Raw genomic sequence first — 27815 nt, forward strand, 5'->3', positions numbered from 1 at the left:
GGGCGAGCGGGTCATAAAATGTTAGGTATTCAAATTTTATGCATCAATTGGTGTCAGTCTGTAAATTGATTCTACCGCTTTTTCGCCCCTTCTGCTGTTGTAGGTCTCTCTCTTTCTCTCATCTTCTTTCATCTATCATCCCGTTTACTACAGTGGCCGGCAAAATAAAGTGGCCACTACTTACATTTTTACATTTTTCTAATTTTTTTCGTTAAAAGTGAAGCTATCTTTGTGTTATATTTTTTTAAACAATCTTCATTCTTTGCTCTTAAATGTGCAATCAAAATTTATTGAAAAAATCAAAGGTTTACCAGTACCAAAAATATTTTTAAAAAAATTAGTCCAAATCACACTGACAAAAAAAAGTGCCCACATGAATTATTTTCAACAAATTGATTTATTAAACACAAACAACAACTATTTAATATTTTATGTGCCCCCCTTTGGATCTTAGGACTAACTGCAAGCGCTTTGGCATACTCTCCACTAGATTTTCTATATGATTTGGGTCAAGATTTTCCCAGGCGTTCTCTAGGGCTTCAAAATATTTATCTTTATTAGTTACGCCAGTTTTTTTCACTCTATCATCGAGAATGGCCCACAAATTCTCGATGGGATTTAGATCAGGACTTTGTGGAGGCCATTCAAGCGGTTTTATGCGACATGAGTTGAAAAAAGTTTTTGTTTTCTTCGCGGTATGTTTGGGGTCGTTATCTTGCTGAAACACAAATTTATTTTCTAGACCTGTTTTTATTAGAGATACCTCTAAATTTTCTTGTAGGATGGTAATATAAGTATCAGCTGTCATAATGCCGTTGATTCGCACCAGGCTTCCTACCCCTCCCCAAGAAAAACACCCCCAAACCATAACATTGCCCCCTCCATGTTTCACCGTTCCTTGGATGTTGCGCTCTTGAAGCTCCTCACCTGGTTTACACCACACATGGGACCGCCGTTTTCGGTTAAACAGTTCAAATTTAGACTCATCTGTCCAAAGAACAGTTTTCCAAAACTCGAGCGGCTTATCCGCATGCTCTTGAGCAAATTTGAGCCGTTTTGATTTGTTAGCCTTACTGATGAAGGATCTTTTCTTGGCTAATTTGCTATTGTACCCCTGTTCTATGATGCGACGGCGAATCGTTCGATCGGATATATTTAACTGAAGTGTATTTTTGATTTCAAGGACTGTTACTTTAGGGTTTTTCTTCACTTCGCGCACGATCCTGGTGTCTGTTTTGCTATCTGTTATTCTCTTCCTACCTCGGCCTGGGCGATCTACCACTGAACCTAACGTACTATATTTTTTAAAGATTTTTCCAACTGCTGATTTGCTGATGCTATACTTGCCAGCAACAGCTCGATGTGATTCCCCGTTCTGAACATCGCGAACAACTAATTTTCGGACAGCCAGAGGAATTTGTTTTGTGTTGTTTTCCATTTTGTGCAACTGAGCCAAATTGTCCAAAATTAAAGTACGAATCCACTTCAATGCCAAATGCTAATGCATGCAACCGGTCGCTTGCCTAAACACCTCATGTCAACAAAAAATCTGTCAAAACAAAACGATAAAAACGATAAGTTTGATCGATTTGCATAGTGGGCACTTTTTTTTGTCAGTGTGATTTGGACTAATTTTTTTAAAAATATTTTTGGTACTGGTAAACCTTTGATTTTTTCAATAAATTTTGATTGCACATTTAAGAGCAAAGAATGAAGATTGTTTTAAAAAATATAACACAAAGATAGCTTCACTTTTAACGAAAAAAAATTAGAAAAATGTAAAAATGTAAGTAGTGGCCACTTTATTTTGCCGGCCACTGTATGCGGTCGCCCATCGGGCCACGATTTCGGGTCTTCTGTGCCCGCGTGGGTCCGCGTGTTACGCCGTCAGCCACCGGCATCCTGTTTAAGCGTTTGGAACTTGCTGCAACGTTTAGGCAGTGGTGGAATTTTTATAGAACCAGCTATTAACGCCCTCCTGCGTCTGATTCTATTAGCGTGTGTGGCTGCGTCTATTCATAGCCCCCGTAAAATTCCCGAACACTGTTTACCTGATTCCGACCCCATTATGTGAGATGCATTGCAGCGGCTGTTATCCGGCTTAATCGCTCGAACGACCTTCTCAAATGCGCAAAAAGCACACAAGCAGATCCTCCATCGAAAGCGGTGATTGGTTATGGGTCCCAAAAGTACGCACGTACGCGCATCGCACGTCCATCAAAAAACGTAGCTAGAGCACTGATACAGTTCGATAACACACAATGAACGACGGCAAAAAAAAAAACGATGGCACGCGCACGCCTAGAAGCGCCATTATCGGTCGGGATAGACACACCCAAAAGCACCTGTTTGCAATGATCAATGATAGCCGAACACGGGTTTGATTGTGTGTGTTTTTTTCCGCTTAGTACCGTGTTGGGAAAGGCAGTTTTGCGCGCCCATATTGCTGCATTTTGCATAGCACGTGGCGATTGTATTTCGGCTGATGCGCATCAAGTGTTATGCGCCAAAATTATGCGCTAAAAGTTACAATTTGAAAAAAAGGCCAAACAACAGCTAAAATATTACTATGGATTTGTTGCGGGATGAGTTACACCGTTACATCTTTTTTTTTGTACGTTTGCCCTTCTATCTTTAGAAGTTCCTGGGAAGCGAGTCACCTCGATGAAGTCGCTTGGCGTTTTGTTCGCAATCTCTGCCTATTTACACACACAGACGCGCGAGAAAGATCAAACGATCCAGCAAACAGTGTGTTTAGCACCTTTGCGCTAAACGTCCCGGCGGCGGTGACGGCGGCGTACCCAGGGAACGATGTATTTAAATTTTAAATTCTTCTCCCTCCCCGCCCAATATCCCCATTTATGGTACCCCCTGCTAGAGGGGGACTTCAAGGGGATTAGCTTTTTGTTTTGTGCTTGTCCGCGGCATTTCTCATACAGGCTTCACTTTCTCCCGGCATCGTAATAAAATCTGAAAAAAAGCGAAACAAAACGGTAGAATTTAGAACTCGTCGAGGCGGTATTCGTGCACGTGTGTCAGTGTCCTGCAACAAAGTTCGTGAGAAAATCGACTTCAAAAAAACAAACACCCGCGGCGGCCATCAGTTCGTCATCATAAATAATTGGGAAAACGATCAAATGCCAGCCAGCCAATCGAGAAAAAAGACCAACGCGGTGCAATTAAATGCACTTCTAGCAAAACGAAAGCACATAAAATCGGTGCACCGCAATCGAAAGTAGTACAAAACCAGAAAATTGCTCTGTGCTGCACACACAAAAATGCCGAAAGAGGAAGAGGAAAACAACCAGCCAGAGTCCTTTTTTCATTACGGAGGACTCGAGTGGAATTGTTTCGGGATGGGATCGAAATAGGACACCCGGTTTGGTATGGCAAACAGTTGGAAGCTATTAAACCGCCTCTCTAATTCCGTTTTTTTTTTTGTTCCAACCATTCACTGGAAATTATACTTACGGTATATAACGCGTGTGGCACTGATGAAAGATTTTTTCTCTTACTCTTGTTCTTCCTCTGAGGCAGCACTTGTCATAGGGATTTCCCGGTTAGTCTTTAAGCTAATTGTGTTTTTTTCTGTTGCGCAAAGGCTGGGTTAATATTATTCCTAACATGTTGATTGATTTTTCCCCGGATGATACGGTTTGGGATTCGTTCCCGATCGTACTGAAGTGAAGCAGAATGGTGTAGAAGAAGTGTAAAATCTAGCAATTGGAGTCTAATGCTTTCCAATGCGTAAGCAGAATCGTTTGTGTGTGTCGATTTGCTTTACAGGAGACCCTCGAGATACGACCCACTCGGGTTACGACGATTATTAGAATGAACAATTCTGATTTTCTGACATTCAAAAGTTGTTATTTAGCAGATATTCATGATTTTTTTTTAAATCTCTCGCACATACACATTTAGAATCTCCAATTACTTAAACTTGAGTAGAATAATTGTAACCGAATCTTATTATTATACTTTAATCAAAATTGCTTCAGTTTATATACACGATGCCATAGATTTCGACTCTTCAACTTCGGTTATAAACTATGCATTGACACATATTGGATATACGCAGTGCTGAAAAATGTCATAAAAATCACGTGATAATCACAAACTAAAACAATAAACATATCCGTGGTAGCTTGATGTTCATTGCTAATAATCAATCAAAGTGCGTCATGACATGCCGAACGTGACATACGAATGCTTGAGTCAACCGCGATACTCTGACTCACAAGCTGAGCTTAACGCCGTCACAAGCATAATCATGAAGTTTTTCTGGCTACGAACAGTGCTGCCAAATGCCACTGTTTCAGTCACCAACAGTCATGACTGAAACGAAGCACAAATCAGCTCTCGTACAGATCTGAGATGGTCAGAGGTGAGACTTAAACAGTTGGTGGACCAAAAACTTACATGGTGATTTTGTTTTAGCACCCAACTCTTGATCACTCACTTGGTAACGACATTTTCTGTCGGTGATAATCACAACATTCTTGGGATATTCTTGGCGTGTGGTCCCAGGTAAAAATAAAGACCATTCTTGCTCGCCTTGTCTGGTTTGATGGTCTGTCGGGTCAAACAGAGCGAGAAAGCTCATTTTGTTGACGAGTCATATCATGGGAGATATGCGCACCATGTAAATGGTCCCAAAGACTATCGTGATGATCACCGACAGAAAATGTCGCGACCAATTGATTGACCAAGATTTGGTTCCAGCAAGCATGTGATGATCCCAAGAACTATTTGAGTTGATGATCACCTCTGATCATCACAGTAGAGCTCGTGATGCTAACATTATTTTGTTTCAGTCTAAATTTGGCATGACTATGCCAGTGACATTTTGCAGAACTGTAAAAAAAGTTATAACAAAGTGATTAATCGAGCGTTGATTTCTAAAATGTCACCAAGCATGTATTGGTCATACCAACTATTTGAGTATTACCTCTGATCATCATGAATTGAGTTCGTGTCACTGACATGGATTTTGATTCAGTCAGAATTGTTTATGGCATTGAAAGTTACCTTTTTTAGTACTGGACATACGAATTTATTGGCTTACATCTAGCTTTGAGATTTGTTTTCGGTCCCAAATACAGGTCTATCTCGGGGGTCTCCTGCATACTATTTTCAATACATGCCATCGTGTACATTTTCATAACACACTATCCCCAAAATGTTCGTAACCCATCGCAAAATAGAGTTGCAGATAGAAAAAATGAAGAGAGAGCGAAAAAACAGCAAGGAAGGGTGGATGGACGCTTGTTTGGCGGCAGTTTAGCGGCATAAATGTGAGACAGCGGCGCACTCACTCACGCGTCCACACTTCAGCGATATCAAGAGGAACAGCATGTAAATAACGATTAGACTGCACATTTCTCAAACGTGCGAGCGGTCTCGACGTAGATCGGACCGCGGGATCATCCATATCCGTCCTCTCATTCCGCGACCTCAAATGCCCTGCAAGGAAACCAGGGTGTACCAGAGGGAAGACCTTGTTGTTGGTGGTGGTGTTGGTGTTTGTCGTTTGCTAAATCCCTTTGCAACGGCGACCGGACGGACAGGGCGATTGGACAGCGAGTAGAGCCGAGCGCGCGCGCGCGCTTGAGTTGATTTCATTTCATTTGATTTCATTTTATCTCGCCGGTCCAATCGATCCGAAACGCCGACACGCAGAGGGAAATAGGAAGGTAAGAAGGAGGGAGTGGAGAGATTAAGCAGAATGCGATGGGAACGGGGAGCGAAAGGGAGGAAAAAAATCACTCGCACCCTTAAGATTCTCCTCCAACGATGATGATGATTGCTCACAGCCCGCTCGACCCGTTGTGGGTGGGCGCAAATGAAAACCATAGCAAAGGGTTAACCCCTAAGGAGGGGGTGTTGACGGAAGGAACATAAATAAAGAGGAATAAAGACACAAGAGAGGGAGGTAGATTAACAAACAGAGAGAAAGACAAGAATTTAATTAGATCAACATTTTTTCGCCCAATCGGTCAATCGGCCGGGGTCGGTCTTTTAGTATTTCTCTTACTTTTTACGTGCGATCGCCCTCGACCTCCCCCCCTCTCTCTGACTCTCTCTCTCTCTCTCTCTCTCTCTCTCTCTCTCTCTCTCTCTCTCTCTCTCTCTCTCTCTCTCTCTCTCTCTATTTTTCTCTGTCTCTCTCTTTCTCTCTATTTTTCTCTGTCTCTCTCTTTCTCTCTATGCCTTCTGTTGCGTTCTGTTGCGCCGTTTGTGACCTCCACCCAGCAGTCTCACTTCACCTTCGTCACATCGGGCTCGAGAGGATCATCGACGTTTGCAAGTGGTTTCGTGGGCTTAGTGGCCCGCGGCATGGCCCTTTATTTTCACCCGTTTGGAGCGCCCTCGCCAACCCCCCTCCCCTCACCATCCGAATAGGGGCGGAGGGACGTGAAGCTTACGTGAAGAGCGTTCGGAGCGCAACGATGGATCGCCGGAATTTGGCCGTTCCGGCCTGTGTGTTTAGTGCTGGAGTTTGAAAGATTCTTGCCTTGCGTTCGCCACCCGTTCAAACGATCAGCGCACGTGAGTCTGTGCGGTTAAAATCGTGCCCAAAAGTGCACACACCGCTATCCTTTGCTATGGTAAGTTTTTCATAGCATCAGCAAGGGACAAAAGTAGAGGAAAACGAATTATTGCTACACGCGGTAAGACGACCACACACATACACACAGCTTCGGTATGCTTCACAGCCGTGCGTGCGCCTATCGAAATGCTAAAACCGGGCCGGTTTTCCTTTCGGGTAGCTAACAGTATCAGCCCGCCAATCTGCACGGTTGAATGACTTGCATACACATTTACAAAATGAAAAACAATGATGGAAGCAATTGAAACTCCAAGGCCGATCAGGTTCCCCGCTTTTGGCGCAATTGCTGAAGGCACAAAGTGGCGCTTGGAATCATGTCAGATTGCTGGGATGAAGCAGGATGAAGCTGTGCGGCGTGTTTTTGTAATATCGAGTTTCCTGGAGCGCCATTCGCCTTCCCCAAACTCTTCCCAGAATAATCTATCGCCGTCTGGTGCACGTGCATTTCTTTGCAATAATATCTTTACAATCCTTCATGATTTGGAATCCTTCGCGGCTTGATAGAATTGAAAGTAAACTTCCCGCTACACACATACACCATCAACGATGGTGCAACGTGTCTGACGCATCATTTTATCGGAATATGCTCCCAATTGTTGAGCACGTGCGGAATGATAACACAGGATAGGATACGAACACTCCCACTCCGGTACTGTGGTGCGCATTCTCCAAAAAAATCATCCTCCATGATCAAGCACACACCCCACTATGTGCTTCCATTTCCTCTGCAGTTTTCGATGGCGGCGAGACGATGAGTTGGCTTTCGAGTCTGATTATAGCTAATAGCGACGGTCACCAGCGAGCGTTCGCTAGCGGGACAACGTGAACAATATCCCCACGGACATTCCCCACGTGTTATCGGCTGCCGCACGGAGAATTCGCGACCTGAATCCTCCCTCCCACTCCAAAGTAAACGATATCGCCGCAGCCGTAACTCATAGATAGGCCAAATAGATCGCACGAGAAGCAGAGGTCACGGGATGACGTGGCAGAACGCGCCACAACGCCGCGCTATGCAGACACTGGAGATGGTTGGGATCGATTAGTTGGCCGTTTACCTCGCGTGCCCTTTCGAACCCACTTGTGACCCGGTATTTGGACTTTTGATGTTGGATGTTCCCGTTTTCTCGAGTCACGTGGTAGAATTTCTTTATTGCTGGGACATTCTCGGCATATCGCTCAAGACGTCTTATGAGAAGGAGGGAGATAGAAAGGAAGAATTGTTTACTTTTCTGTTAAAATGTAAAGCATGTACAATTGAAGAATGACAGCAAAAAAATACAATAACAAAGACCATTAATCTATCAGCACACAAACTCCACTACTTATCCAAGCCTGGCCGTGAAAGTATTGGAAAGAAAACCCATAGAGAGAACTGACGCGATAAATTAGGATATTTAAATGCTATTATTATTGGGCCGAGACGTGCCTACAACCATCCTAGGCCCATTACCCAGGGTTCATGGAGATGCTGCTATCACAAGGACACATACACACACACACATATGGGTAATGGAAAACCACTTGATCGGTTTGCGCCCTGCTGCGCTTCAAACAAATTGTCAACAAACAATTGTCTTATTTCGGGACTTTCGGAAAGATTGCTTGCACGTGCAGTATACGAACAATTTCATCGCACGTCCTACACAGCGATGAGTGTCGCGCGCGACACTTGAAGAGCCATTTGGTGCGCCTGGTTTATGCGCCAAAGGAAGGAATTGTTCGCCGCGAAACTTTTCTATTTGTCCTGTTTGTTGCACATTAACATTTGTTTTGTTTGCTTTTGCTCTTAAATTGCATTATTTATCAGCTAAACTGACCGGAATGCAGCTTGTCCGAGCACTGGTGGGCTCTATCCGAACAGCGTGGCATTTGCTATTCGGTGGCTCTGCAACGCACTATTCGCAGCCGCAGACTGCGATGGGACGCCACCTCTAACCGCAACGGTGCGCAAGAACAAACAACAAGCGTGACATCGCGCAGCATGCGAAAAGGGCTTAGCGTTGGATTTGGTGTCGTGGTGCAAAAAAACCCAAGAAGAAATCTGAAGGTGCTAAGTGCTGCGTACCAACCCAAAGTAAGTGATTGCCGGTGACGAATACGCTCCCTGCGATCCGTCCCCCTGTTGTGCCATCTATGTGTATTTGCTTGGACCGCCGCCGCCGTGGAAAATGCTTCCTTTCTCGCACGCCGGAAACCGTCACCACGGTCGATAATTAGCGTAAAGTGCAGCGCGGTTTGCAAATGCAAATCCCCTGAGAGAAGCGCTATAATTCAATTAGTAAACACACACACAAACATTTCTTGAGACCTCAATGTGTTATACCACGGCTCGGTTGCTCGTCAGCGGACCTCACATGAATCATTGTCGCTGATTTCTGAAACAGGTGCAACACGGAATGTCTCGCTAATGTGTGTCTGTGTGTGTGTGTTTTTTTATGTAGCGGACAGCATTTTTTTTAGACACAGTCTCCCGATTTTTTTCCTTCCATCGCCATGGACCACCAGGACACCCAGAGCGAAGCGTAACGTTTTCCTTTCGGTCTTTGGCATTGCATTCCAACCGACCAGCAGGAATTTGTGTGTGTGTGTGTGTGTGTGTGTGTGTGTGTGTGTGTGTGTGTGTGTGTGTGTGTGTGTGTGTGTGTGTGTGTGTGTGTGTGTGTGTGTGTGTGTGTGTGTGTGTGTGTGTGTCTGTGCCTAGAGATCGGCATTTGTTTGTTGAGCAAAACGTCAATACGCCCTTTCCGCCGGGCTCGTCTGTGATGCGCCCCGACACTTCCGCCGAAACGGCGTGTTTTTTACACCCAGTCCACCACCGCAGCGACCAGTGCATGACCTTATTTGGTTGTTTGATGTCTTTTTCCTCTGTTTAGTTACCCACACACACACACATGTGTTGTTGCCCCCATTGATTCAGATGTAAAAGTTGTGTGTACGATTTATGCTGCCATAACTCACTGCATTGCATTGCAGAGCTGATTGTTTAAAAATAGGCTCAAGAATTTATCGTTTCTGCACAAAACGCGTATTGCGCGGGGAGGGGTGTAGTGCGTGTAGGCACAACGGCAATGTTCGGTGCAAACAACGACCTGTTTTGCGATTACCGGCAGAGACCACTCGATCATACGTACCTCAAACTCGCGTTCGAAACATTAAACAGCAGTGAATAGCCAGTGTAATAACCTTTCCATTACACTCACAGACAGCCACATACGTACCAAAGCTTTCTGGGGCGCACATGCCCTGTGTCGAAATTCTGCCGAAAGCTGCCGAAATACATATAAAGCTTTGTAAGTGGGTGTGTTTGCGTTTGTGTGTGTGTTATTGCTTCCGCTTATAGCAACGCTTCCGCTGCTCTGCCTGCTGCTGCATCCCAGCGCCGGTTTCGATGACCTCTTCCGCTCCTACTCCGATATGTGCCGAAATGTGACGAAAAGATGTCCCCCTCCAAACCACCCACCCACCCGAACCAACCCAACACACACACATCACACAAACTTTCCCACCGCTGGGAAATACATTTTGATCACACGTCAGCCTCCGTGTGGTTTGTCGCGGGCTGCCGCCAAGTGCCTGCCCCATCCTTCCCCTTGGGTGTGCGGGTGTATGTGTCATGTGTGTTGCTCGGTTCTTTACCGGCAAACAAACAACAAGTAGCTCACAAATTGCGTAATTCAGATGCAAATTCAAACAAACACACGCACTTGCAGCATCAACGCGCACAGGCGTGTGTGTGTGTGTATGTGTGTGTGTGTGTTTTGTAACATGGAGAGTACACGCGACGTCGTCGGCGGTGGCTTTGAACGCTTTGGCCCTCTATCAGTTTGCTCTTCGAATGTTTCATTCTGCTTCTTTCTCCTCTTCTTGTTGAAAAAACCAGCGCATGTGTAACGTTTGCAGCTGTCTTAAAGAAGTGCGAACCGATCCGAAGGTCTGCAGGAGAAGTTTATTGGACGAGCGGTCGGCTCAGTGGGAGAAGAACACGGAAATGAAGTGAGGACTCAAGACGAACGTGATTAGTTTTTGGTCAGCTTTGGTTCAATGGTCCCGGCTTTGGTCAAATGGTTTCACTTACCCGGACTGCGGATGCGAATGTTGACGAGATGAGATATAACTTTTGTATGACTCGCAAACACGCTGGCACACAGACACTTTTGATTCTTAGACGGTTTGCTTTGCAATTGCACTTTCGAGCTTGCAAAGATGACTATACTGATTAAAAACGGAGTTTTTGGCACTGCTGCAAGAATGCTTCAACAGGCTCCGCTGAATTCAAATGCGAAACATTAAACTGCATATCTTTTTTCTCTCGCATACACTTTTTTAGGCTTTTCGGAAACGTTAATGTGCATATGATAGAGAAAGAGAGAAAGATACAGAGAGAGAGAGAGAAAAAAAAAGAGAGAGAGAGAGAGAGAGAGAGAGAGAGAGAGAGATAGCGAGTTTCGGAAGAGGTTTTGTGAGGGTCAAACAAATTAATTTTGTAGGCGCTTCTTTATGCCGCGCACCGCTTCCGCTCGGCTGATGATCTGCTTTTCAGTTTAGTTTACACTTCCAACCACCCCCAACCATGCATATCATCGCCATCATCATCCACGCATGGACGCCCGGAAGCGTCAATTGTCAATATGATTATTTACCTTCTTACCTGTTTACCTTCACCCTTGCCAGTTTCGGCATTCTTCTTCTGTGGCTTTACCCTTTTTCGGTGCCTCCGTAAGTTCATCTTTGAGACTTCCGAGCCAACAACAACTAAAAAAAACACGAGTCGATACACTCTTCAAACCTTGTCTCGCTCGGTCTCCCGCTTCCGCCCCGTCCGCAGGTTCATCGATTGTGCCGGTTTCGAATGGCAGGCTGGTTTTGGGAGCCAATATTTCAAACGTCGCGGCGTGATCGTAAGATGCGGTCGTAAAAATCGCGCCATCTCCGCGGCGCCCAGAGCACATGCTGTCTGTCGGTTATGAATTTCAAATGAGCTGTTTGACAAACCGACCGTGGGGTTGGGGAGTATCATACCCCCGAAGCCGTACATACATGCCCAAATTAAAACGCGTGAACATGTCGCGGAACCCCAAATCGCGTCACCAAAAATGTGATGCGCTACCGACCCGCTCACGGAAGCGTTAAATTGTCGTGCCGTGTCCGCTTAAGCTTACAACTCACCAGCTCAGGATGCAGGACGGAACGCAGGGGAGGGAGTAGTTTTCTCACCATTAATTTCATTTTTCCCGTGCTCCTAATCCCGTGCCTCCCCCGGGCTTGGGCGGCTTTTTAGGTCGTAAGGCGGGCTGCTCAGCGTTTCTTTTTGTGTGTGAAAGAGTGGCCGTGCCGACGCACACTGGTGCTTTATTCGGTGCTCCGTGCGCTTTTTGAGGGTTTTTTTTTTTTGGTTTCGTCGCACTTTGCCTCATCCAAATGTCCGCTTTTGACAATATGGTTTAATACATTTTACTTCGCTTTATGGCCCGCTGCGTCACTTACGCACTAGGCGCTAATGGCTCGGGACCTATCGAGGGCGCCCTGTGTCCTCTTTTGTGCAAATGGCTGTAATTTCTGTCGCTTCGTTTTTATTCGCTAGACGGCAAACTCCAAAACCCTCTCTCAGAATAATGCCGGAAGGGACTTGGTTCGGCTTCGAAAAACGAATCCAGTCCAGCAAAAAGAAAGCACACAACATACAAGAGGACACTATTTGTGAGGTGAATCACCCAATCACCTCAGCCACACCGGTTGGTACGTGTGTACTATAAATAACGAACAGCCAAACGAATTGACTTCGCACCACTCCCTCCCCGTTAGACACAGCCCGAGGGATCCAGGTCCAGGTGCACTAGTGTCAGGACACACATTATTCCGTTTGTCGTTTCCAGGCGTGTGTATGAAAATAGAAGCAAAAGTGCTTCTAGGCTGCTTCGCAAACGGATGAATTCTCCCAGACCGGGAAGGTGTTCGTTCCAATATCCGGATCATGCAGATTCCAGGAAATGAAAGTCGTAGCAGGAGGCCCACCAGAAGACTGACGAGGGCGGGTTAAAACGTATTTCCCCCCAAGAAGTGCTTCGGGCCCTCTTCAAGGTGAAGGTGTACCGTCAGATGTAAGTCTTCTTCGTGGAAATTCTTCCGGAATTTAGAAAAAAAGAGTAAAGTTATTCCGTCTGTACCTTTGCAGAAGACGATACTCTTGTTTCCTTTTCCACCGAGCATTTGATGAACGCAACAGAGCTGCATGCCATCTCTTTAAAGGAAGTAAGCGCAATGTTTCGCGACATCGAAAAAAAAAATTGCCAGACCAAACAGCTCCAACTTCAATGAAGAAAAGCGTAACGGGTTCAGACAGCCACAGCCATTGTCAAACGCGCTTTTTTTAGATTTCTGATCATGTTCAGAGCTTCAGGACGGGTCATTTACTGCTAATTATCACGCCCTGTTCTCTTTCTTTCGTCATCTCTCACTATCCCGACCCTAGAAAAGCAAGAAAATAATTACATCTTCTGCATTTTGATACTTCTCTGACTTTTTAGACGTTCTATCCGTATCTTCATCCTCCCCATATGCGTCATAAAGTCTCGCTGTTTGCCAGCAGTCCACACAGTCCGTCGCACGCCCCCGTCAAAGTCAAGTGCCGCCAAAGGATGTTGTAGCCTTTTCTTATTATTATTCGTAGTCTCCTAATATCCCTTTTCGTTTCGTAGTCCTTAAAGCCATTTGTTTTTTGTTGGTTGTGCGTACACACTCTCACACACACACATAGGACGGTATGTTTTCACGCCCTGAACTTGGCCTTTTTATGATTGTGCTGGCCTGTTCGGAGCCTTCGAACTCTAGTCTGCAGTGTAACGTGATGCCTGTCGGTACGGCTACGTAAGAGTGGTGACTGAATTAGCCTTCTGCACTGGATGTGTGGTTTCCGATGGTTTAGCTGTTGTTTGTTTTCTAGGCTCTGTTCCTTGTCGGGCGTGTTGTTGCGGTTGCGACGTGAAAAAGTCCCCCGCAACTTCCGCTGGATAGGACCGATGAGGAACATGAGTTACAAAATTGGTTCCACTAACGAATGCCCTTTTGTGCGCTGGTGTAATCGAACGTCTTGCTTCGATCCTCTCGTAGGTTCGGTTGTCATCATGCAACGATTTCCAATGAAACGAGCCAATATGTCAAGGCCTTCGGTGTGCAGTATCATCTCGTTACTGGGAATGACCCAAGCCGACCGGCTCGAGCCGTATTTGCAGTGGAAGAATCGTATGATTTTATCGTGTGACAAATCAATTCCCAGTACTTCAGACGACAGCTTCTTCTATCTTCGACGGAGACGGGGTAGTTGGGATGAATTAGATCAAACCCACTCACATTGCCACACACACACACACACACACACACACACACACACACACACACACACACACACACACACACACACACACACACCACACACACACACACACACACACACACACACACACACACACACACACACACACACACACACACACACACACACACACACACACACACACACACACACACACACACACACACACACACACCACACACACACACACACACACACACACACACACACTTTCCGATGGGACATGGGGCAAAAAACGGAAGCAATTTTACGACCTAGAACCGCCCAAGCCCTGTTTGTGTGGTCTTGTGTGGCAGTAAAAATCTAATCCCTTGCATCAATCCCACCTCCCAGGCCGTGGTGGGGGTGATAATGGGTGTTGCGTGTGGGCATCTGGTACGCAGGTTTTAGTACTTGCAAAACACAAACACACAAACACACACACGTGTTGCAGTTTTTTTTATTATTTTCTTTGCATCTAGTTTGTTACACTCACGCTGCTCCTGTCCCAGCCTGGGAGAGCTATAGGCACGGGAAGCTTATTGGAGGATGAATGTGTGTGTGTTTGGGTTGGGTGATCCAACTGTCCGGGTGGTTTCCATCAGCACCATTATGATCACCCTCGTCTCACCCCATCATCATCGTCGTCCACCCTTTTTGCCGAAAGCCCCGCGTACACTGATTTACTGAAGCGCACGCTGTTGATGGACTGTGTGGTGGCTCTGGAACTTGTCAGCGCGCGGTTTGCTGTCACCGCATCTGCTACAAGTGTCAGAGGCAGCAGTCGGTCCCTCGACGAACCTGCGGAGGGAACGGCAATCAGATTTTATCCCATTCCCCGCAAAAAAAAATAAAACCAGTGCTGCCACCGATACTCTTGCATGCCCTCTCGAGCCGGGACCACTTGGACTTGAACGTTCCAGAGCATTGTTGAGTTGATCCAGGCTTCTCGCGCTGGTGCTTAATCGAACAGACGAGGGATCAAGCCGTATGTGTCTCGGTGAGTGCGTCGATCGCTAGATCTTAGATCATACATTCCGACAAGCGCGGGATAAGTTCTCTCTGGCGCGTTCTACTGGTACGCAGAGCAGAGCGTTGATTCGTAGAAGCTACAACACCGTTAAGAGCGCTCGAGATGTCTTTCTTTGGGATCCGTTGTACATTTCCCGTAGCTTTGAGCACTTCGAACCACGATCATCATACCTGTAGGGATTTACTGGAAAAAAGCATTTCGCTTTGCTGTGTGCGGCCTTAGCGGGCCACCCTGAGACTCGAAACACACACAAGTGCAAAAAGGTTTTTGTTTTTTTTTGTTATTACACATACGACGGGGCCGTACCTTATCATGGTACCATGACTAGGTCAGTACTTGCCCATTTTGATTGCGCCTTTATTTTAATTGCAATCTGTTGCCTCCATTCGCCCCACCGTGTGCAAAACGGGCAAAATTATCATCAATTTCAAAATGTGACGTCCCTGGTCTCTCCACACTGGCCCCCTCAATGCCCCAACTCGTGATGTATGCAGTTAAGACATTAAAGATTCCGAGTTAATCCCGCTGGACCAATAAAGAAGAAAAGAGAGAGAGAGAAAGCGTTTTGATGCGTTTCTCTGATTTTGAGCAAACCGCCGTCGGTGTAGTTTTGCGCTTCTTTACTTGATATACTTTTCGCTTTAATTTCCAAGAAGCGTTAATGACACACACACACACACACACACGTTGGGAAAGGGGATTAGAAAAAGAGCGGAAAGGCCACTGCTGGTGCGTATGCCACCGACCGGATGGTATTCATCATGCTGCGCCGGGCTGTGCAGTAGCTGCAGCTGAGAGGTCAAGGGACAGGCGCATCATGTTTGCCGCGGATTCTCGCACATGATCCGGTCGTAAATGGCGGCACACAGCAAAAAGAGGGACATCCGGAACGCCCGGAAAGATGATGATGCTAATTTGCAGTCTGTCGCTACAAGATCTAGTGGCTCTGGTGATTTCGTGGGAATAGCCAGAGCGGAGGAGAAGAGGCAGGTGCATGCAAATCGATCATCGGGCGCGTTCTTTTATAGCATTGCCTATTGCTCCTTCCTTTTTGGAGAACGAGAGAAAGGAGATGAGAGGCGGTACGAGATTGATATTTTGCATTCGCCACAGATTGCATCAAAGCGGGTTGGTCAAGTGTCTGTCGAAGTTATGACTTTGTGTCTGCCGAGGTTAGGTCGAAAATTGTTTTTGAACGATTGCAAAGCTCAAAGTTTGTTTTTTTTTGTGTAGATTTTGTGTGATGGCTGATAAGTTATCATTCTTGTACAAATTTCTTAATATTGTTATGCCCAACATATTTTGTTTTCGCTTTATTCCCACCACAAGACCTGATCTTTCCAGCATGGCCAGCAGAAGATACATAGATACAAGATACAAGAACACCTCTACGCGAAGAGAGCTACCCTGCACTGAGCCTTTTAGGCCTGCCCTGTGAGGCATGATGGGAACGGACGCCCCATATCCACTTAGCCGCGGCCTCTCGATCCCTTTTGTTCCTCCACTTCCAGCATCGCTTCCTCCCACAGGTCTCGAAGGAACTTAATGTTTATTAATGGGCAAGAGCGAAGTAGCAGTAGACCACGGGGAGTCACGGCTCATTTACGACTGAAATGCTCAAACCTTACCCCGCCGATGACGTCCGTGCCCTATTCTCCCCCTTGCAACATGCAAACCTATGCAACCGGTGCATACCGGGTCGTGTTCTTCGCGATTCGCGTGGCCTGCAATCGAAATGACTCACAGATAGTGATCGTCACAAGCGCGTGTCGCCAGTCGAGCGGACGTCCCAGACCACACAGTCCCACACTCCGATGGTTTGTTGTTTTTTTTGTAAATTGTTTTTTTTTTGCTGTTTGTTTGTTTGTGTATTTGTGAAATCTTAGACACCTAATTAAGAAATAACATTCCAGCACGCTTCCCGTGGGTTCTGTACGAGGGAGTTTTTGTTGCCTGCCTGGAAATTGTGGTTTGGTGACTGGTCCGACATCAACCATTTCCCTGGTACGTTAGGTCCGGTACCTAGCCAGCCTAGCAAGTGTGAAAAATCCTCTACCATATCCTACCCTTTCCAGTCCAATGTAGCTTTGGGATATAAAATTCTGTTCCAGTACATCTTCAAAGAGTTGGTTAGGCTACTGGTACTGCTCGGAACAGGCTCTATCTGGCGCTGATGCAGGGGTTGGCACTCCTTCTGATCTCAAAGCAGAAAATATTAAATCCTACAAAGTATTGTGAAGACTTTCATATCTTGTGCTACATATTTCTGTTATCAAGAGAGTTTTTTTTTAAATACAGGGTTTTACAATTGCAATTGGATCATTTTGCAATGTGTGCTGCATATTTTGTCGAGCACGAATTTTACTTTAACTCCTAGTGCGTACTTGGACTGGTGGAATGTTAATTTTATCCCGCCCAAGATTAATTTTGACTGCCTTATCGAGATGCAAGTTTTCATATGTTTTCTACATTATTTCACACTTTCAATGATGGGTCGTTTGACCCATAACTCGTTTCATTCACTGAGTAATTAGCGTTTGAAAATGCACTCCTAATAAGAGCTTTTCGTCAGATTTAGACAGTTTCCATGTCTCAGAGGCGTATCTTAGTACCGGTACTTTATAGCTGCTATATAGTCCCTGCTTCGTCCATCGCGACAGGTTCCTTGAGGTGAACTGATTTTTTAGGCTGTAGTTTGAGCGGTTGGCAGCCAGTATCCTTGCGCGCAACTCAGCTACCATTCTTTAGTCGTTGCTGACCTTTGACCCAAGATAGTTGAAATCTGGGATGACTCCAAAAATGCGTTCACCTATCTGTACGTCACGCCTATGTAGGTTTCGCTATACGCAATTTTCTATATTTGACAGTTCTTCAAACAAATTATACTGATTTGACACATAAAATGTCAAATGTAAAATAGATTCCCTTTTGGTCGGATTTTTCAAAACCGGATCTGTTCAAAAGGTATGCTCACTTTCCTATTTAAAGCATTCCAGTCATCAATACTTAAATAAATCTGTTCCCACGACTACCGAAGGTTGGGTGATCACACTGTCTGATGTAGAAAGCATTGAATTTTTTATTATTTACATACTTTTTTAAAATAATTTTTGATTCTTTTTTATTAAGAAGGAACGGTCCAAGAAGGCCATATTGCTCATAATGCTTTTCATTTTACGGCGGTCAGATACTTTTGCTCCGTTGCAAAGCAATGACTAAAAGATTATAAATCTGTGAGGTGTCTAAGCTTCCTCTTTGCTTTTACATGATTCAGTATTTTTTTAAATTTAAGACAAACATTTTTTTCACTTTTATAAGGCCCATTTAGTACTTGACTAGCGAAATTTGGGGCAAGTGTGCCACCTTAAGCATTTCATGTTATAATTCACTAAAACGTGTTTGTCAAAAGCTGATTTCAATCTCATAGGGCAAGACGGCCACCTGGTTAAAATAAACGTATTTATAAGATAATTGGAAATTGTTACGTTTGTGGCACTAGTGTATGGTTTCCTACACGTATTGAGTCACCAATGAGCTCTTTTTCATCACAAACTGTACTACAATATGGTTTGTTACTGTTCTGTTTTTCCGGGGTGGAATCCGCTCATAATAGCGCACCATACCGCTGCACATTACAACAATGATTGCATTTTTTATGGCTCGCGCCTATGAAAGATGGTGGAACACTTGCCCCAAATAGAGGTGGCTCTTTTGCCCCTAAAGTTGTGACTTTTTTGAAATTGGATTATTGAATCACAAAAAGAAAGTTGTTTTTTTTTTCAACTAACCCCAAAAATAATTTCACGTTTTCTCAGCTTTACGGCGATGTAAATATTTTCTCGGTTGATTGTTCCCATGATTTTTGAGAGCTTATTTGGTTTGATTAAACAACTATAATTTTCTGCTCAATTTTGAAACTCAACATAAATCAGTTCAAAACAATGGGAAAATCGATTGATCTATATGAAATTCGGCACAGTATACCTGGTCATTGGAACGCAACCAACCATATACACAATTGAACATTTAACTAAAATGTTTGTGGAAAAAATGCTTGGTGGCACTCTTGTTCCTATGGCACACTTGCCCCGAATTCCGCTACAGTTTGCCAATCCCTGCTCGATTCCATTCCCTCTACGGCTATTAAATATTAATGGATGAGCGCGCCTGTGTCTGTGTGCGTACAGAGCGCACTCGCGCAAACGGCGCAAACGTGAAGTGGCCCGCGCAACGACTCATGCACTGGCGCAGGATGGGCACGATGGCATTCGCGGGTGCGCGTTCGCTTAATTATTTGATGTTTCATCTTCGATGTGAAATGGTGCGTGCGAGATGGTGATGGACCGGTACGGCAATGCTGTTTTGAAGTGTGCAGCGTGTGTTTGTGTGTGCTGAGTGGTTCTTTCTTCCTAGATTTCCCGTTTCCGGGGAGGATATTTACGATTCTACCGGGGGAGGGGTTGCGGGACCGCACAGATTGCTCCTCTACTGTTCGCGCAATTGTCAGGCGAAAAAAAGCGTCCAAACATCATTCACATCTTACGCCGTCCGAACATCCAGCTTACAGGTGCAGAGAATTCGTTCTCCTTTCCTGCACTGAGACCCTGACGGCAGTAGAGCGCAACAAAGTACCCAATCCCGACGCACACATCACAGGATGCAAAGTGCAAATAGGAACCGCCTGTCAAACATAATAAAGAAGAAATAAACGGTCCCTCGGCATGCACCCACCCCTTATCAGCACTATCCCTACTTGGGCGCAGAAAAGCAAAGTATCCTACGCCCGTGTTGCCTTGCTGCCCCAGCTAAACTCGTTTCGTTCGCTGCGCAGTTCTTAGAAATTTCGTAGCTCTTATCTCTCGTACCGCAAGGTCCGGTGGATGATATGATGTCTTTTTCTATGCTCTCCCCATCCTCTCTCCCTCTTTCTCTTTTTCATGCTTTCTGCGTGGTTCGACCATAATTAGGTGTCGCCTGGGCTGCTCGCCAACGTGATACACGCATCACAATTTCCGGTACTTTCGGGAACAGGAAAGCGATCGACAACACGGGCAAATTTACATAGGAGAAAAAGCAAACCTGAACCCCGGGCGGAAGGTCTCTGACGGGATTCTTATACACACACACATTGGCCATAAATGTGCGTTGCAAGACACTTCCCAGACACGTTTTAAGATTTATTTTTTGTTTTGTTTTTGGAAAGGCAACGCGCTTTCATTTCATTAAAACCGCCAACCGAGTAAGATGCGTTATGCGGATCAATCGAGTGGAGTGGAGAAAAGTGGAGGAGACTGTCCGGCAGGACGCAGCAAACAAAGGATGCGTGGGCAGGAAGTGAGTCGATTGCTGTTGGTTATATTTTTCTGATACTTTCCTGCCTAGATGCTGTGTGCTTTTCCCTGTTTTTCCCCCTGGGTCTTGTCGTCTGCCGGTTTTGTCGCTCTACGGCACTGGTTTTATGGGGGAGTTTCACTTTATCATGAAGGACACGTGGAGCGAGCCACAGAACATACTATAAATAATCTATATTTCCGTTTCACGGGTGGACAAGTGTATTGGGAAAACAAAAGCAGACTGGAAACAATTTCCTGATACTTCCCGTACCCAAAGTCGATTTTTGAACATTGAAAAATTGCATAAAACACATGCCCAGGGGGGGGGGGGGTCCCTAGACACTCTCGACAGCTCGCACAACTTAACAACATGCTCGTCGTGGGTTCAAAAACCTTATATGGACCCCCCCCCCCGGCATAGGCCGGCATAACCATGCAAGTCGTTACGCCAGAATGTAAGAAGACATGCACATACCTGTGCGACACAAACTTCACACTTAATGGTCAAAGTTTAAATCCCTATAAAGAAAGAGTTGTGATTTATTACAGCGCTTCTGGTTGAACCGATCCGGTTCAAAGGACTATTTTTTGGGGAAAGCAAAAGAGTGAGAGAGACAGAGAGAGGGAGAGAGAGAGAGAGAACGATTTCTCTGAACCTTACTCCAGTCAGGGAGCTTGCCTTCACAGAACATGCTTCCAGTCAGTTTAAGAAATCTGAAATATACGTTCAGAAACATTATGCATCGCATTGGTTAACACTAAATTCTAGAACAACTCCCTTCCAACAACACCAAACTAGGAGCTTCCGGTCAGCGACCGACGTTCGGATGTAAAGTTTACCAACATACCTATTACATCGTTTTATTTCCTCGCTAACCCTTTTGCAGGTCGCCGAGCACCAAAAAGAAGCAACACATCAAGCGGCCGATGAACGCGTTCATGGTGTGGGCCCAGGCCGCCCGCCGCGAGATGGCCCAGCAACAGCCACGGCTACAGAATTCGGAAATCAGCAAGGATTTGGGCAAAATTTGGAAGTAAGTAAAAACGCACGTTTTGCGCATTGTGCTATCCCACTTTCACCTCCCTTTCTGCCGTTCTTCAGTATCCCGATATTCGTTCTTACAATCCTGCTGCCCCCGACAGCGCGCGGCAGTAAACTGTGTATATTTATTTATTTATTAAAAAAAATGCCGATAAGTAAATGATCCCCCCGGTCCTTCCATCAACTTCTACCCCTTCCCCCCCTCCCCTCTGCCCCTCATAGTTTCCTCCCTTCACGGAGAAGGGTACTTGGTAGTGGAAAAACGTTAAAGGCTGCAAACGCAAACACAACAGCCACAACACACACAAACGATGTTCGGAATACACGCAGCGGTGATAAACATTATAAAATGAGCGTTTAGTGACGAACCTGACTGTTGAGGAGGACGGTACGAGGGGAAACGCGTTTTGCGCCTCGCCCGGGTATTATAGGCAAGTCGTGATATTTTATTTTGTATTTTGTTGTCGTGGAGTTTGCACAAGGCTTTTCATATTCCCCAGAAAAATAAAATTAGGAGGAAGTGGAGAAAACGGGAACAATGCAGGCTCCTCCGAATGATTTGGCAGTGTCAAGGACACAAGCTGAAATTTGCTCACCGAAGGTTGTTCGGTGGTGTAGTAAAATGTTGATACAGGGTTTTGTACACTTAACGGGGATAGAAATGGTTGTCTCTTTGGGAGTCTTTCGCTCTCTCTCTCTCTCTCTCTCTCTCTCTCTCTCTCTCTCTCTCTCTCTCTCTCTTCTCTCTCTCCTCTCTCTCTCTTCTCTTCTCTCTCTCTCTCTCTCTCTCCTCTCTCTCTCTCTCTCTCTATGATATATATATATCTATATATATATATATATATATAATATATATATTCTAAATATATATATATATATATATTATATTATATAATATATATATATATATATCTATATTATATATATATATATATATATATATAACATATTATCTATATATATATATAATATATATATATATATATATATATATATATATATATATATATATATATCTCCGTCCGTCCAGGATGTTGATGAACTATGCCTTATAACAAATTCGTATAGGTTGCTAATGATCCACTAAAGAGTTCTAATAAAAGAGCGAATCTAAATCCATGGAAGAAGAAATAATAATCCCGCTGCAGGTTGATCAACGGCTATCGCTGTGCCTGCCCGAGGAGCTGTTTTCGGCACGATAAGCGCGGCCCGATTTCTTTCTTTCCGGTGTGTACGCACGCGTCCGAGGCACGTCCGGCTGTCCAGTTCGACCGCGTACAGCTGTTCGCCGTTCGGTTCCATCTGTTGTTGTTGACCAGACCCCCAGCAGCCCGCTCGTCCCTTGCCTACTCTCTGTCTACATCGGCCTGGCTGAGCAGCACACCAGTGCGTTGCATCCCAACGTCCGGCGCGAGCGCGCGCGCGACCCACTCTGGAAGTATGACAACTCCATGGTAGCGAATTAAATATCCCCCCGATGTACCCTATCCTTCGGCGGCGTGCCGTACCGGGGACAACAATGGGGTTGATTGTTCGCTCCACTCGCTAGCAACGGTTGGCTATGCCAGTCTGCCCCATACGGCAAGCGCACTGTCAACCGTACCGAACGCGTCGTATACGGGCTCGAGGTAAGGTTGTGAGGGAAGCGAGGACTCATGAAAGGGGTCAACTACAAACTCAGGCGTCGGGATTTCCTCCATGGGAATTTACGATAGCCGCTGATGGTCGCTTTCCTTTCGCTGTGTTGTTTTTTCTCTTTCTCTGTATTGCTCCAACACTATTTAATTCCCCTTCTGGCATGGAAAGAGCTCCAGAAGTACGAAACTCTGGCAGTGAGCAGGCACAGCGCCAAGGAAATAGTGTAGGATGGAAAGCATGCGTGCCCACGCACATTTACATTGTTGAAGCCGAATTTGGTAGTTTTTATCACACCATCATGCATCCACATCGTCGCAAAGCTAGATTGGAATGGGATGGCTGACGAAAACTTTAAGCATTACATCATCTTCAGTGGCAGCTTGCAAGAACACATCCTAAAAACACATCCGTTTTTTTTGCCGCAACTCTCACTTACGCTCCTCGAAAAAGTTTTCCAAACTATTCGAAATGAGCAGCGAGGGCTAAAGTTTTCCTTCCTATCACTACCAGCCTGCCTCCTTCTGGGCTCCGGCACCGTTCATGTTGGGGAATGTCACACCTTTGAGCGCCCTTGTCGATGCACCCTTTTCTCCAAATAGTTGTGACGGGGTTTGTCCCCTCCACTTATAAGCGTGGGAATTTCTCAAACACGAGATCTAAGCCTCTCCCCCCCCCCCTCCCTACATTACCTTAGACACTGCAATCCGGCATATTAATAAACCCCTTTTTTACACCAGTAGGGTTGCACACTATTATCACGCGTGTAGGGTGTTCTACCGTAGTGCGAGGTCAGCTGGTCGCGTAAAGATTCCGTTAGCTGTTCGTTTTTCTTACTTCTATTTATTTAATCGATCATCGCACGAATGGCAAGGCAGTGCGTTCAAATGGCTTTCAAATCGAAAGCGTTAGGGTACCTCGTCATAACCCTTTACATCACTTTAAAAATGTGTGCGTGAGATACGCCAATTCATGAAGGTCCTTTCTATCTAGGCGAGATTGACGACAACCCCCGGTTATTCTGGTGCGTTTCGTTTTCCGTACCGCTTTCTGTAGCTCCTTCGTCGTTTAATCGAGCACTGCTTAGCGAAAGGGGAGCGAAACTCACATGAGATGCTATACGCGCTACAGCTTTAACGCTCTGCTTTGCTCCACAGCATTCCACAATATTGATTGGCTAACGTCGTAGGGTGAACAGGCAAGAACACGCATTCGCAGCAGATTGCAACCGGAAGTTATTACAAAGCGTGTCGCATTAAAAGTAAGCAACAAAATCAATCTGAACATTGACTCCCCTCGGTTGGTAAGTTAGACAGACAAAAAACGGGAGAGAACGAGGGAGAGAGAGAAAGAGAGAGAGAGAGAGAGAGAGAGAGAGAGAGAGAGAGAGAGAGAGAGCGAGAGAGAGCAGAACGAGCAACTGAAAATCCTTATCTGTACAGCCTCACTTCTACCCCAGACATGGGGCGCGGGGAATTTATGTTTTAACGTCAACTGATAGGCTTGGACTTGAAATTCACGTGCGTTTATATGCCGACGAAAGAGGCGTTGTACTCTGGGACACACAGCGAAAGGGCTTATCCTACTACAAATGCTAGACAGATTCGTAATCACCCGCAACATGATGGACATTCCACGAGTCACCTGTAGCAACAAAGCAACCTGTATAAAATCCTTCTTATGTGTCCAATACAGCAAGAGTGTTTACACTTGTTGTGGCAATGATCGGAGAGAATTGTATGTCCCGTTCGTGTCTCGTGCAATCAATCCATCTCTATTGACCGAGCTTCAGTTTAAGATGTTATGAAGTTTGGGTTTATTCCTCGTGCAACTTAATTTTTCACAAAAAAAAACCCAATTGAAGGTTCCCGAACATATGTGTCCGTAATGAGTGGTTCCTGAATGCTGTCCTACTGAAACTTGGAATCCGATGGAACTATACCTAGGAACAGTAAGTCGACCGAGCTTTCGAATGATCTTCAAGATATGCTTCGTATGGGTCATCAGTTTAAAAATACTCCTTTTGTGAATGACGCCAGCTGGCCAGCGGCCACTGTCGAAGACCTTCTCAATATCCAGCATAGCAACGGAGATGGATTTGTTCAGCTAAAGAATGGACTGTAAATTGTCGATGGCGTCCTTCAGGCTAGGAATGATCGACATGTAGCTGGAGGCTGGACTTCCCTGGGTTTGACTGTTAGTACCAGCTCAGCAACCTTTGCTTTAGAAATGTATTCCACCTCGTAGGACCCGGTGGTCAGCAATGAAGGCGACTGTAGTATATTATATTATATATTATACATCATATATTATATATTACAGTCTGTTCCTAACATACGCGTTCCCGAGGAACTCGAAGACAAATTTCATGTTTTCAGCTAAAATACATTTGATTTTTGGGTATGTTAGATTAGATTTGGTAGTTTTAAGCACTTTATCATTTATTTGATACGATTCGTGCAGAAAACTCTGAAATTTCTGGCTTTTAATAGGGTTAATTTTTAGCAAGAACGCAATTTACACTGCATTAGATAATTTTTCATGCAAATTGTACTGATTGGACTTTTTATGTGTCAAATCTTTGAAACCCACGTTTCTCCGAATCCACGTACGTCGAGATCCGTGTAACTCGGGAACAGACTGTATATATTAAATATATATTGGGGCCCCAATGATGTTCAGTATCCTCGCAAGGTCATCTTACGCGGCGAATGGTTTTCGTCATCGACGGTACTACCGTCGCTTTGAATCTACTTGTTTGTATTCAGCTTATTTCTTACCTACCTTTAGCATCATCAAATGAGATTGAATTGGGGTACTAGCCGAAGTGTGCTGGAAAGTGATTAGATCTATTCCGCATTCAAAGTTGTTCCGATGAGTAACAGGAATATCAACTAGTGGAAAATAAGTGGAAACAAGCAAGTATCCCAAAACGCATCTCTTCTCTGCCGTAAGAAGCACAACCCCTAAATAATACTGTTGAATGCGTCGCTCGGAAGCAACCCAACCCAACGCAACTTATTTCCCTGTACTAATTAACGAGCTTCCTGAGGTTGGCGGAAGATGCAACCCACTTTTCGCTTTTCCGCTCGGCACCGATTGGTGCAAAATTCGGGAAAACAGTTCGCTTTTGCTGATTGAGCCTGTGCGGACGGTGAGCCAACTATTGTCGCACGGGAAAGCAGCCCGGCATGTTTGCCCAACTTTACCAATTAAGCTGGTTGCATACGCTTCGGGATGCTGCTGAATGCAAACAAGTAGCAGCGTCATCGTCATCAACAAAGCTGTTTCCCTTGATATAGAAACATAGAGACATAGAGAGCGAGAGAGAGAGAGAGAGAGAGAGAGAGAGAGAGAGAGAGAAAGAGAGAGAGAAAGAGAGAAAAAGAGAGAGAGGGGGGAGAAAGTGGAGCTAGGTGCAGCTTTTAATGATGAACCTGGCATAACCGTCATAACAACGAATTGTCACAAATCGTGCCAACCACCCCGCTCCAACGTAGCGCGGTACAAGTTGTCGAGCAGGAAAAACTTCTGGGGCTAATTAATTATTCCTAAAACGCTAACGCCCACGCGACCGCTTTCCCGCCTTTGCGCAACGCTCCGATTCCCGCGGCTTGCTAAGAAATATATAGTATGAAAATATTAATGATACCCATGCACCCCTTCCTATCCTTCGCAGCTCTCCAGCAGCTGCGTTCCGCGTTACATTGAGAGAGAAAATATATTGATTCCACTGTCGCCGCAAAACAAACAAACAAAGCGAACTTTCCAAAAACTTGATGCACATCCAGCGATCGATCCGGGCAAACTTGGAGCACTTCGCATGGATTTTTTTTTTCTTCGTTTTCGTTTTCGTTTCTGTTTTATTCTCTACGGCAAACTTTTGCCCAAAAAAGGGATGTGCAGAGACCGGATCTTCGTGAACACGCCAAGATCAACCGTGGATTAATTAATAAGGTACGCCGAAAATGGTACCGGGCCGGGTAAATGCCTTCAACCAGCGGACCGGATAACATTTTCCTTGCCTAGAATGGAAGCAAGGTAAAGCCGGCCGAGGCACGTAAAGGATTACTGAACTGGTCCCGCCTGTCGGCGAACTTTTTGGACTTCGAGCCAAAAGCGAACGGGGAAAGAGTCATGACCGTCCATAAATATGCAAGGTTTAATGTGTTGTGCAGCACGGCTTTCACGAGCCGTGGTGAGATTAAATGGGGAAATTAGTTTACATTTTACTTTCTCCACCTTAAAGTGTGGACCGGCGCCGGGCAACACTGAAGCAGCATCTCCAGTCCAAATCGATAATGCCGCGATAAGGATAATAATCTGTAAAGGATAGCTTCCGTCACTCAACGCGCCTGTGTGTGTATGTGTGTGTTCGCGCTTATTTCTTTAATAATTTCCAATGAAAGGGAACTTTTCCGACGCACACTTTTTTTTCGCTTTTTTCTTTGCTTCATTCGATCGCTGGTTCGTTCTATAGCTGTCTGTTTGCTTCCACTTCAGGTATTAGCCCTGTGGGGAGGGAGCAAGTTTTAAGCGGCGAGCGTTCAGAAAAGTTAAACAACAAACCCTGTCACGCACACACTCACACAGCACGAACACAAAAACGGCATATAATGAGCGCGGAAAGCGGGGCGAAAGAAAAGTTTGGGCCCGAATTTTCCCGCTCGTTTGCCAAGCCCGGCTCATATAAAATTCTACGAAGAATGGGCAAAGTACTCCCACTTCCCGCAAGCCGGCAAAAAATAATATCCGCGAGGTGAAACCTGTATGCACATGGTGAGCTGATTGATGATAGCCGATGGGAGCTC

The 27815-nt window shown here is 45.3% G+C and overlaps 1 protein-coding gene across 2 annotated transcripts in view; it reads left to right on the forward strand.

Moving 5' to 3' along the window:
- LOC121596350 (splicing factor, arginine/serine-rich 19-like) overlaps positions 1-27815 on the forward strand; it is a 40905-nt gene that overhangs the window by 5823 nt on the left and 7267 nt on the right. For both annotated transcript variants that reach the window (XM_041921208.1, XM_041921218.1), the window contains exon 2: positions 21215-21361. In XM_041921208.1, the coding sequence (XP_041777142.1) occupies positions 21215-21361 (147 nt within the window). The remainder of the gene's footprint in view (positions 1-21214; positions 21362-27815) is intronic.

The sequence above is a fragment of the Anopheles merus genome, chromosome X, assembly GCF_017562075.2.
Source record: "Anopheles merus strain MAF chromosome X, AmerM5.1, whole genome shotgun sequence".
Taxonomy (NCBI): Eukaryota; Metazoa; Arthropoda; class Insecta; order Diptera; family Culicidae; genus Anopheles; species Anopheles merus.